At 44.0% G+C, this 12,434-nt stretch overlaps 1 protein-coding gene across 1 annotated transcript in view; it reads left to right on the forward strand.

Annotated features, from left to right (window-relative positions):
- LOC129863860 (patatin-like phospholipase domain-containing protein 7) overlaps positions 1 to 11,600 on the forward strand; it is a 43,213-nt gene extending 31,613 nt beyond the window's left edge. Inside the window, exons 26-35 of the mRNA XM_055936199.1 lie at positions 2,149 to 2,305; positions 2,846 to 2,962; positions 3,263 to 3,332; positions 3,977 to 4,093; positions 4,384 to 4,532; positions 4,912 to 5,064; positions 5,542 to 5,661; positions 8,899 to 8,986; positions 9,611 to 9,729; positions 10,065 to 11,600. Coding sequence (XP_055792174.1) covers positions 2,149 to 2,305; positions 2,846 to 2,962; positions 3,263 to 3,332; positions 3,977 to 4,093; positions 4,384 to 4,532; positions 4,912 to 5,064; positions 5,542 to 5,661; positions 8,899 to 8,986; positions 9,611 to 9,729; positions 10,065 to 10,184 — 1,210 coding nt within the window. The 3' untranslated portion in view covers positions 10,185 to 11,600. The remainder of the gene's footprint in view (positions 1 to 2,148; positions 2,306 to 2,845; positions 2,963 to 3,262; positions 3,333 to 3,976; positions 4,094 to 4,383; positions 4,533 to 4,911; positions 5,065 to 5,541; positions 5,662 to 8,898; positions 8,987 to 9,610; positions 9,730 to 10,064) is intronic.
- The last annotated feature ends 834 nt before the right edge of the window (positions 11,601 to 12,434 follow it).

Raw genomic sequence — 12,434 nt, forward strand, 5'->3', positions numbered from 1 at the left:
GTGTAGTGCAGGGTGGGGTGTTGTCCTTCCTAATGCATGAAACACTCAAAGCAGACTGCTTCCACTTTTCTGCCAAATGTAATATCTTGCTCATTTCATTTTCTCTTCTCCTGTCTTTCTCTCTTCTCCTTCCGTTTGTCCTGTGTTTGTGTTGTGTTCAGGAGATGTTTCAAGGTTGGTTCCTCTTGTCTCTCTCTCGCTCTTAACTTGTGCCTGTTAAATGCTTTGTACTAATAGTTGTCTTGTTTCCCCTTGGGGAATTCGGACTCACGTTAAGCACGCGTAAATGGAAGGTCATTTCCTTTTCATGCCCCTTTCTCTCTATGCTTATTCTGACCTTGAACTTCAGCATGAGAATAGCATGCTATTCACCCGCTATTCGTTTGGGGTGGAGGTCGTATACATGGTGTGTACAGATACGCCGTATTCTGACCTTGACTTCATTCCCCTCCTAAAGGAGGAAACCATGAATAAGTTTCAGCGAACTTACCGGTTCCAAGTGGGAAAAGCATCTGCTTTATTTTTCCCGATTTTTAGAATCTCAATGCACTGTAATTTAGACATTTATAAGAGCTGGGTAAATTAGTAATCTGTTTGGAGATTGTAAATACACGAAGCAATTGTTTTAGATAATTTCCCCTTATGATCCCTGAAGACGAAGGTGAAACCATACCAGCAAACTGACAAGCATATCAACGTGACATGTATTGCGGCCCCTTTTCCACAGTGAAATAGGCTATAAATAGCTGTGCCGTTATTCAGAATTTTTATTGTATGCCCTTATAATTTGCAGGGATAAAATCTGTTTTCTTTGACCATTTCTAGCAAGTTAAATATTAGCCACTATCGGGAGCCAACGTCCGTAATTCCCACATACATTTATAACTGTCACTTTAGTGTTTCCTTCAATTTGTACCGTACATCTTGCATCATTCCATTCCAATGTACCTTTCTTTCCTCTGTCACGTCCGTGTAGTTGTTCCTGAGAGTCGCTAGCATTAGTGGATCATATTAGGCTAACGTTGTGCGATAATATGGGACATGTAGCCTGTTTGAATGGTTATAGAACTCAGACCCCAAGTAGCAGGTTAAACCTGGAGCCTGGCGCATGGTTCATGATGACTGGACCATTGTCATACAGTTCCATGATTAGGGTAGATTTATAGAACTATTGTTCAACCCATATTGTACACTTTTTAAAGTTTTTTTTCTACCTTCCAATATTTCATGCATTGATCTTGAATATGGCAACTTTCAGATTGAAGCAAATCACTGTATTTTTGATTCCTCAATATATTTTGTGCGTAAAGGCTCTTAACTCAGTTTTTTTTAATGACTCATCAATACTTTTGTAACCCTAAAATGTGCCTAAGTAATCTCCAACATCAGAGTATTTTTTAATCTACCAGTTGGTGCTGAAACGGAGACAAATATACATACATTTAGATGGCTTTCTTTTATTGATCCCTATATTCTGAACCCGTTCTCTCAATGTCTTCTAGTGAGTCTGTCAACAACACTTTATGAAAGGTACAGTTCACCGTATTTAAAGGGATCGCTTAAGATAAATGCACTGAAAACCCTATTGAATGCAAACTCCATGTGCAAATGTGTTGTCCAGTAAGTGGGAGGACTTTCAGTGGTTGAATTAAATGTATTCAGTGGTTGAATTAAATGTATTCAGCGTGCGCAAGGGAGCCACGCCTGCAAAGCCCGTTACATACCTGCATAAGGTAAGCCTGAATACCAACTACTGAAAAGTGCGTAGGATAAGGCGTACATTTTGGGCCCCTTGTGAATTGTTGTGGTACTGGTGTTGACATACTGTATGTGGTAGTGTTAAACAAGTTGGCTACTTGGCATTTACAATCCCTAACAGTACATGGAGATGTATGTATGTTGTGTGAAACCATTTCCAAGAACCTGCAATGCAATCTGTTAGTACACCTGCCAAATACAGGGAACACTGCAGAGACTGGTTAGTCATCAGAACCACAAACATGATGATGAAAGCCAAGACATTACCTCAATCTACATTCCTATACGTTTTAATGAGGGAGCTTGTGTGTGTGGATTCGTTAGCATATTTCAAATGTCTGAGTCTCTCGCTCCTCTTCCCCTCATCCTGTCTCCCTCGTCCTCTCTCAGGGGCTGTTCTCAGGTGGGTATCATGCATGCTCTGAGTGAGGCAGGGATCCCCGTGGACCTGGTGGGAGGTGTCTCCATCGGCTCCCTGATGGGGGCGCTGTACGCAGAGGACCGCAGTCACTGCCGCATGAGGATGAGGGCACGAGAGTGGGCTATGGTGAGAGGAATTCACCACGGCTAGTCTCTTTCGCAACGCATCTTTCCACGATTCCTCGCATCCTCTGTCATTTTACGTTGACGTTTTAGTCATTTAGTAGACGCTCTGATCCAAAGGCACAACCCTTTTTTAGCTAAAGGGCACATCAACTGATTTTCTTTTTTTTTCGTCTCCGGGATTCGAACCAGAAACCTTTTGGTTACTGGCCAAACGCTCCTAACCGCTAGGCTACCTGCCGCCCCACCTGTCCTCACCGCTTTCTCAAAATGCATTAGGAGGAACAAGTCTAAGGGGAAGGACATTGTATCATTTTGTCCAAAATGCATTGAGAAGGAGGCAAGGAGAGAGGATGCGAGGAATATTAACTTGATCTTCACTCAACCTTCAAGTGTCATATTGGCAAGTGTTTAAATGTTGTCCAGGCCGGTCAACCTTGAAGAAACATTATTTTGACCTCAATGGGACAACTTAGTCAAATAAAGGTGGAAATAAACGTGTTCTCATGGATTTGTTGGGGGTCTTCTTGGTGGTGTATTGCAGGGAATGACGTTGGTGTTCAAGAAGGTGTTGGACCTGACCTACCCCATCACTTCTATGTTCTCTGGCGCTGCCTTCAACTCCAGCATTTACACGGTGTTCAAGGGCAAGCAGATAGAGGTGAGGAACACTCGCAGCGCAGTTGGAGTTAGATGGTCTTGCGACTCTCTTGTAAAAGGCATTTTTCATCATAATGTGATCACCTGTGTAAACAAAGAGTAGATTAAATACATAAAAAATTGCCTGTCGTACACGGCCTGAAAGATTTAACTTATTATACTAATTTGAAAAGGAGCCTGCTTTGAAACGCGTTAGCAATAAATATAATTGAAGGGAATTAAGCCTCCGCCCTGAACCTTCTTTCACAGTTGCAATATTAACATAACCATTTTATGACTAGTGGTGCTGTTGTTTGTTCAGGATCTGTGGATCCCCTATTTCAACATCACCACTGACATCACTGCCTCCACCATGAGAGTGCACACTGACGGTTAGGCCTCAAGTCTCTCTCTATACCTCTCTCTACCGCTCTACCCCTCTCGCTCTACCTCTCTCACTCGCTCTCTACCGCTCTCACTCTCTACCGCTCTCGCTCTCTACCGCTCTCGCTCTCTACCGCTCTCGCTCTCTACCGCTCTCGCTCTCTACCGCTCTCGCTCTCTACCGCTCTCGCTCTCTACCGCTCTCGCTCTCTACCGCTCTCGCTCTCTACCGCTCTCGCTCTCTACCGCTCTCGCTCTCTACCGCTCTCGCTCTCTACCGCGCTCTACCTCTCGCGCTCTACCTCTCGCGCTCTACCTCTCGCGCTCTACCTCTCGCGCTCTACCTCTCGCGCTCTACCTCTCGCGCTCTACCTCTCGCGCTCTACCTCTCGCGCTCTACCTCTCGCGCTCTACCTCTCTACCTCTCTCACTCGCTCTCTACCTCTCTATCTACCTCTCTTTCTGGCTCTCTACCTCTCTCTATCTACCTCTCTCTCGCGCGCTCTACCCCTCTCTCTCTCACTCTACCTCTCTCTCTCGCACTCTACCTCTCTCTCTAACCCTCTTTCCTTCTCTGTTTTAACTGATTGAATTGTGAAGAAGGCTGTTCCTCTTATATCTGCCTCCATGTGTTTAATTGTCCCTCTCTCAGGCTCTCTGTGGAGGTATGTGCGTGCCAGCATGTCTCTCTCTGGCTACCTGCCCCCTCTATGTGACCCTAAAGACGGACACCTACTGATGGACGGAGGCTATATCAACAACCTACCAGGTCAGCAACACACACACACACACACACACACACACACACACACACACACACACACACACACACACACACACACACACACTGCAGTGGCAAGATAAGACAAGGTGGGGATAGGCAGAGGTGTCACAGTACACAGAGTACTTCTCTCCTGCTCAGCGATGTACAACTAATAATTATTATTTGGTGGGTGCTTCTATTTGTCCAATGTACATGTTCAAGTGTGTAAAAAGTGAAACTCCTCAATGTTCATTGTTACTCTAAGCCCTAAACCTGCTTCTCTGCCCCTCTCCCAGCGGACGTGGCTCGCTCCATGGGTGCCAAGGTGGTGATCGCCATAGACGTGGGCAGCCAGGACGAGACCAACCTCACCAACTACGGCGACTCGCTCTCCGGCTGGTGGCTGCTATGGAAACGCCTCAACCCACTGGCAGAGAAAGTCAAGGTGAGCCTCTCACAGCACTGTACAGGACTACAGCCACAGCTGCTGTGTAAACTGAAAGATATGGTGTAATGATATGGCTTTCATGTTTTGTCCTACTTTGCAATTCATTGTTATGAAATGGTTTTGGGTTCATATCGGAGTGAAAATGTGTTGTCGTTCACTGAGAATATTTCTGCAGTTTTTTCAAGAACTCTCAATGTGTGGAGTTACTTAGTGTGTCCAAAATGGTACCCTCTTCCCTATTTAGTGCTCTGGTCAAAACTTGTGCACTATATAAGGATTAGGGTGCCATTTTGGTCACAATAGACACTGGAGGTATGTGCACAGTTGTCACCCTGCTGTGCTAAGTGTTGTGGCATTTGACCCTTGACCCCTGTAGGTGTTGAACATGGCAGAGATTCAGACGCGGCTGGCATACGTGTGCTGTGTGCGTCAGCTGGAGTCGGTGAAGAGCAGTGACTACTGCGAGTACATCAGGCCTCCCATAGACCGCTACCGCACACTGGAGTTTGGCAAGTTTGACGAGATTGCTGTGAGTCTCTGTCTGTCTTTGACCTGGGCAGTCAGTCTGTTATTCTCTCTGTCTTTGACCTGGGCAGTCAGTCTGTTATTCTCTCTGTCTTTGACCTGGGCAGTCAGTCTGTTATTCTCTCTGTCTTTGACCTGGGCAGTCAGTCTGTTATTCTCTCTGTCTTTGACCTGGGCAGTCAGTCTGTTATTCTCTCTGTCTTTGACCTGGGCAGTCAGTCTGTTATTGTCTCTGTCTTTGACCTGGGCAGTCAGTCTGTTATTGTCTCTGTCTTTGACCTGGGCAGTCAGTCTGTTATTCTCGCTCTCCAATGACCCCCTCTTACTCTAGACCTCACCTCTTCACACATCACTATTTCTCTCATGCCTCCATCTTCAGTCAAAAGTGTGAGAAGGTTTTGAAGGATTGCATGAGACCTCCCCCCATTAGCTCCATTACATTCAGCCTTGTGTGTGTGTATTGTGTTTGTGTGTGCTGCAGGAGGTGGGCTACCAGCACGGCAAGACGGTGTTTGACGTGTGGAGCCGCAGTGGAGTGGTGGAGAAGATGCTGAAGGACCGCCACCAGGAAGAGTTTCACAACACACACAGCAACAACAACGTGAGGGTCTGGGAGTGACTAGATCATCAAATGTTTCAATGTTCAGGAGAGAATTCCAGGACCACGGAGCTGAGTAACTAAAACGATTTCTCCCATGACCTGTTCTAATTCTTGGTACTGTTAAAAGCAAATGAGAATGGGACCGTAATTGATATTTAGTTACTGACATGATTTAAAAAAGAACAGAGATAGATAGTGGCATTTTACCCAATGTGGCCTTATAAATCAGTGTATACCAGTGTTTAAGCCTACTCGAGGTCAATGATGACCAGTCAACGGCGCTGTAGAGACCACAATGATGTGTTAGACGTTTTTGATTGGTAATGAACCTGAGGGCCGCATGATATGCTGAGTCAAGTGCTCTCAGGGTAGTGGTTGAGGCCTGTATATATACAGTGCATTTGGAAAGTTTTCAGACCCATTGGCTTTTTCCACATTTTGTTACATTACAGACTTATTCCAAAATTGATTAAATAGTTTTGGTTCATCATCAATCTACGCACAATACCCCATAATGACAAAGCAAAAACTGTTTTTAGATTTTTTTTTTCAAATGTATAAAAAATATATATATAATTACATCAAGTATTCAGACCTTTTACTCAGTACTTTGTTGAAGCACCTTTGGCAGCGATTACAGCCTCAAGTCTTCTTGAGTATGACGCTACAAGCTTGGCACATCTGTATTTGGGGAGTTTCTCCCATTTTCTCTACAGATCTTCTCAAGCTCTGTCAGGTTGGATGGGGAGCGTTGCTGCACAGCTATTTTCAGGTCTCTCCAGAGATGTTTGATCGGGTTCAAGTCCGGGCTCTGGCTGGGCCACTCAAGGACATTCAGAGACATTCAAAGGCCTGACTGGTGGAGTGCTGCAGAGATGGCTGTCCTTCTGGAAGGTTCTCCCATCTCCACAGAGGAACTCTGGAGCTCTGTCAGATTGACCAACAGGTTCTTGGTCACCTCTCTGACCAACTCCTTCTCCCCCAATTGCTCAGTGTGGCCGGGCGGCCAGCTCTAGGAAGAGTTTTGGTGGTTCCAAACTTCTTCCATTTAAGATTGATGGAGGCCACTGTGTTCTTGGGGACCTTTAATGCTGCAGAAATTGTTGGCACTCTTCACCAGATCTGTGCCTCGACACAATCCTGTCTCGGAGCTCTACGGACATTTCCTTCGACCTCATGGCTTGGTTTTTGCTCTGGCATGCACTGTCAACCTTGGGACCTTATATAGACAGGTGTGTGCCCTTCCAAATCATGTCCAATCAATTGAATTTACCACAAGTGGACTGCAATCAAGTTGTAAAAACATCTCAAGGATAATCTGCGGAAACAGGATGCTCCTGAGCTCAATTTTGAGTCTGATAGCAAAGGGTCTGAATACTTAAGTAAAGAAGGTATTTCTAATTTTTGCTTTGTCATTATGGGGTATTATGTGTAGATTGAGGATTTTTTTATTTAATCCATTGTAGAATTAGGCTGTAACGTAACAAAATGTGGAAAAAGTCAAGGGGGCTGAATACTTTCCAAATGCACTCTGGAACTGGCGCAGCGGTCTAAGGCACTGCATCTCAGTGCTAGAGGCGTCACTACAGACCCTGGTTCGATTCCAGGTTGTATCACAACAGGCCATGATTGGAAGTCCAGAGGGCGGCGCACAATTTTTCCAGCGTCGTCCGGGTTAGGACTTGGGCGGGGTAGGCCGCCATTGTAAATAAGAATTTGTTCTTAACTGAATTTCCTAGTTAAATAAAGGTTAAATTATATCTAAAGCCACCAGTAATGTACATCGTACCAGCTCCTTCCTGCCCTCCAGAGAAAAACAAGCCTTATGCCGGTAATAATAATAATACCATGCATTTTGTTTTACCCGAATTCAGAACCAGCTTCAAATCATACAGTTTCTGTTGTATGGTGTTAAGTGCTCTTTGGGCATTTTCAAAAGCTGAAGATAAACTACTACCACTTGAATAAAGAACATATTTATCTGCATAAAAATGTACATCCGCTATTTCAATATGATCCCCAATGTTGTTGATATACAAAATGAACAACAGTGGGCCCAAAATAGAACCTTGCGGAACACCTAAGTACAACTCTGTAGACTCAGATTTGAAACAACCCACCATTACACATTGTGTATGATTTGATAGGTAATTTATAAACCAATCTAGTGCATGACCAGTAATTAACAGGGGCTCATGTAGACCTTTAACCTTTTCAAATAAACTGCCTGCATCTAGAAAGTTCTGATTTAAGGCTTTCAGAATAGAGGTTCTCTCAGTTACAATCTGTGTGTCTACCAACAATTGTTTGGGAAGCTGTGTATCTTTTTTTGCACTCCAAACCTTTCGCTACTTGCCAAAATGTGGCGGGATTATTTAAATTATCCGAAGTAGATTTAAGGTAGTGGTCTACTTTCAGTTTCCGGGTCATAGCCACACCCAGATTTCAAAGACGTTTAAAAGCTATCCAATCATCCGCCGAACCAGGCCCTCTTGCTTTAGCCCACATAGCAATTCGTTCCCTTATGATTTTAGTAAGTTCATCAGTAAACCAAGGGTTCTCTCTGCCCGTAATCCTGAATTTTTTTAAGGGGCCTATTGCATACATCCTGGAATACGTTGTGGAAGTAAGAAAAGGCTAATTCAACATTGGGGATTAATTCTATTCCATTCAATGCTAAATACAAATGTAAAAAACCTTGAATATCGAACCGCTTCCAGTTTCTTTTCGTAAAAACACGTGGAGTTCGCTTAGGAATTTTACCATCTCTCACACAGGCAATAGCACAGTGATCACTTATGTCATTTGCACACAAAAAATCACAAATCAAATAGTCCAACAGCAGATGAGTAAACAGTTTGCGATGTAGGTGAGCAAAGCTCCGGGGAGAGAGAGAGAGAGTGGCAGGGGCAACTGTACCAGACTGAGAGAGACAGACCAGGGCAGGCGGGAAGCAGTGCAGCAGGTAACAGGAGGAGGTTGAAGAGGTCCTCAACTAGGCAGACATCCAGGGCAACAATAGATAATAAAATAACCGTTGGTTGAAAAAACAAAACCATCACGGTGATACAATCGCTAACCAGAACAGTAATAAAATTGCTAAAATCCAGACCAGAATGGATGGTCATGACTAGATAATGTACAAATGTGTATTTTAATGCTATTATTCTGAATGATTTCTGTATGAGGCCTCTAGTGAATGATTCCTGTGTGCTGTCTGTCCTATGTGTCCTGCAGGGACCTGTGACCTGTCCCAATGCGTCCTTCACTGACCTGGCAGAGATCGTGTCCCGCATCGAGCTGGCCAAACCAGCTCTGGTCGACGGTGAGACTGGCAGATTATCTGATCTGCACATAGAGCAGCAGAGTGCTATGGAGGTCAAACAGGAATTAGAAGTTGTAGGCCTATCACAACAAGACACATGACCTCTGGGACCCCAGATATTTGGCAACAAGAGAGGGGAAAAGCTGTAACTGTTATTTTAACTGTAAAATGTATTTTTTTATTGTAAGCTGGGAAGAGCCTGCCAGCCAATAGCTAGCTAGCTGTTGACCTTCCTGTTACCATCACAGCTTGAGTAATTGAATATTTATGTTTTTAATACTGCTCTGCTAGCTTTTCACCCCCCTCCCCTCTCTTTCATGGGTTTGGCACTCTGCCTCCTGCTGTCCTGGAGAAGATAAGCTTATTTTCTATCTTGTCTTTCTCCTTGCTTGTTGTTGACTATTGTTTGGGCTCTGTGAATGCCGCCACACTCACTTAGCAGATACATTTGTTTCGGTTAAATGATGATTAATATGCAGCTATGACAGCTCCTGTACACACCCCTCCTTCCTCTCATCACCCCTGTCCACTCTCTTCTTCACTACCTTTCTCTTTATGCACCTTTCCATCTCTCTCTTTCCACCCCGCCACGCTTCCCTCTCCATTACCCTTTCCCTATCTCAGAGGAGTCCGACTACCCCACAGACTATGAGGAGGAGGCAGTAGAGAGTGCCTACTCAGACTTTGAGCTGTCCAATCACTACAGCGAACACACCACTGAGGGGGAGGAGACTGCGGACACGGTGGGGTGAAGCGTTTACATTTTCAGTCATTTAGCAGACGCTATTATCCAGAGTGACTTATAGTTTACAGTCATATGTTTTTGTCCTTTTTTGTACTAGTTCCCCGTGGGACTGGAACCCACAGCATGGAGTTGCAAGCACCATGCTCTACCAACTGAGACAGACATTGTTGAATGTTGATTATTTTTCTTAACTCGATATTGCATGACAGTGTAAAATAAGAGGACATTTTAGGACTTGGGGCGTCTTGTCATTTTCTCTCTCCTTTTTGGGACTTAAGCCTGAGATTAGCCTAATGACATATCAGCTAATCACTGTGTCCTCCTCATGCTCAGGATGAAGAGCTGCTGGACATGGGGAGAAGGCGTCGCCCTCCTCCCCCGGGCTCTAGCGACGTGAGCCCCCTCTCCTCCCCCCACCCCGCGCTTACAGCCCCACCCCTTGGACGAAACTGAGGAGAAGCCCACCGCTGAGCAAAGACCATGCCAAGAGTCACTGAACCCAAAGTCTGGAAGCTCAAGGAACTGACTCTTTGGCTGTCTGTTCCTCCAGCACTAGTGCTAACACAGTGCCTTACAGACCCACAACAAATACAGGACCAACTATTTTTAACAGTCAATGCATAATCATATTCCTGTCTGAGTCTGTCTGACTAGCCACCTGGAGATGGTGGAGGTTGTTTCACTATTTGTGTCCCGTGTTCTTCCCTCTTAATATAAATCATTCTAGTTTAATGGGACACAAGCTGGGCGGTGGTAAAGATGTGGCGATCTCTTCTGAAATGGCTGCCTACTGATGTTTGGAGCTCACACCTTCTGTACGCCTCCCGTCAGCCTCAGTGTCTGAGGTCCTAGATTGCGATGAAACGAGAAAGGAGGAGACATCCTTTCCGGTCGCGGGTATGGGCGCAGTTCGGCGGCAATTGGACATGCACAGTGTGACGGGAATGGACACACAGATGAAGCACCGGTAGCATCAGTTTATTCTTCTCCTCTGTTTTCTGGCTTCAATCAATTAGATGAAGGGGTGGTTAAATGCAAACTACACTGTTAATGCTATATAGCATTTATATATGTACAGGCACATCCAAGACAGCTGGACAATTCACCAGTGTAACACACAGTTGATTTGCCTAGTGAATTATTAACCTTTGCTTACTTCTACAGCTAACTTTATAGATGTACTGGCACAACATTAAGCAAATCAATGCAATGTATTATTATTTTTTTTACGTGTCTTTATCTGTGCAGTGCCTTTAACCCAGCTGATACTGACGCTAGAACCACCGGTTGCCTTTCATTGTGTTGTAGATCTTGGAAAGTCCCTTTTGGTGCAGTCCCCTGAGGTTGTAAGGCTGCGTCCTAAATGGCACCCTATTCCTTTTACAGTGTACTACTTTAGACCAGGACCCGTAGGGCTCGGATCAGAGGTAATGCGTTATATAGGGGATAGGATGCCACTTGGGAGTCAACCAGTCTAAATGCAGAAGAGACACTGTGTGTCAGTGTATGTGTGTGTGTGAGAGCATGTCAGTAACAGGAGGCTGTTTATAAAATGCATGCATATGTTCAGTGAATGGAACGAAGCTTTTTGTGAACCCTTACTGAACTAAACTGGCCAACTTGACCTTTTAACACATTTCAAGCTATTTAATTGTGCCTTTGGTGACTGACAATCACATGCTGATTAGTTAAACTTGAATGTTGGGCACAGTTTGCCAATGACCCTGTAAAACAATGAAGGACTCGTGTACTATTTAGGCGTTGCTTGTGTGTGAATGTTATTTGTACCACATAATTGATGTTTTTGATAATCCATTGTATAACACTACTCACTAATAATAAACACTATTGGTTAGCAGAGTCTCTTTACATTGGTGTTTGTCTATTTCCCCAGCTTTGATTAAGGAGGAGGTTTGTTTAAAGGCTGAATGCAGCTGTTTTTTTATCGCTATCAAATCATTTCTGGGTAACAATTAAGTGCCTTACTGCGGTTGTTTTCAATTCAAATGGTCAAAAAGAAACAAGAGCTTTTTAGCAAGATCAATTTTTCAAGCAATCATTTTTCTAGGACTCTGGGAGTGGGGAGGGAAAAACTATCTTTTAAAGCCGCAATATGTAGCGTTTTTGGAAACCCAAACAAATTCACATATGTGTGTTAGATATATTATAATCATTTAAAGCAAGTCTAAGAAGCGGTAGATTTGTTCTGTGAGCTATTTCTAGGTATCCCATTCTTAAGTTTTGTTTTTGTGTCTTACGTTCGGTTTTGTACACCAGCATCAAACAGCTGAAAATACAATATTTTTGGTTATAGTAAAGATATTTCATAGCGGTTTAGATGGTACAATGATTCTCTACCTGCTTGTTTTGTCACGAACTACACTGAACAAAAATATAAACGCAACATGCAACAATTTCAAAGATTTTACCGAGTTACAATTCATAAGGAAATCGTTAATTGAAATGCATTCATTAGGCACAAATCTATGGATTTCACATGACTGAGAATCTGTTGGTCACAGATACAGGACATGCTCATTGAACATCTCATTCCAAAATCATGGGTATTAATATGGAGTTGGTCCCCCCTTTTAATGCTATAACTGTTATAGCAGCCTCCACTCTTCTGGGAAGGCTTTCCACCAGATGTTGAAACATTTCTGCAGGGACTTGCTTCCACTCAGCCATAAGAGCATTAGTGAG

Source organism: Salvelinus fontinalis, chromosome 10 (assembly GCF_029448725.1).
Source record: "Salvelinus fontinalis isolate EN_2023a chromosome 10, ASM2944872v1, whole genome shotgun sequence".
Taxonomy (NCBI): Eukaryota; Metazoa; Chordata; class Actinopteri; order Salmoniformes; family Salmonidae; genus Salvelinus; species Salvelinus fontinalis.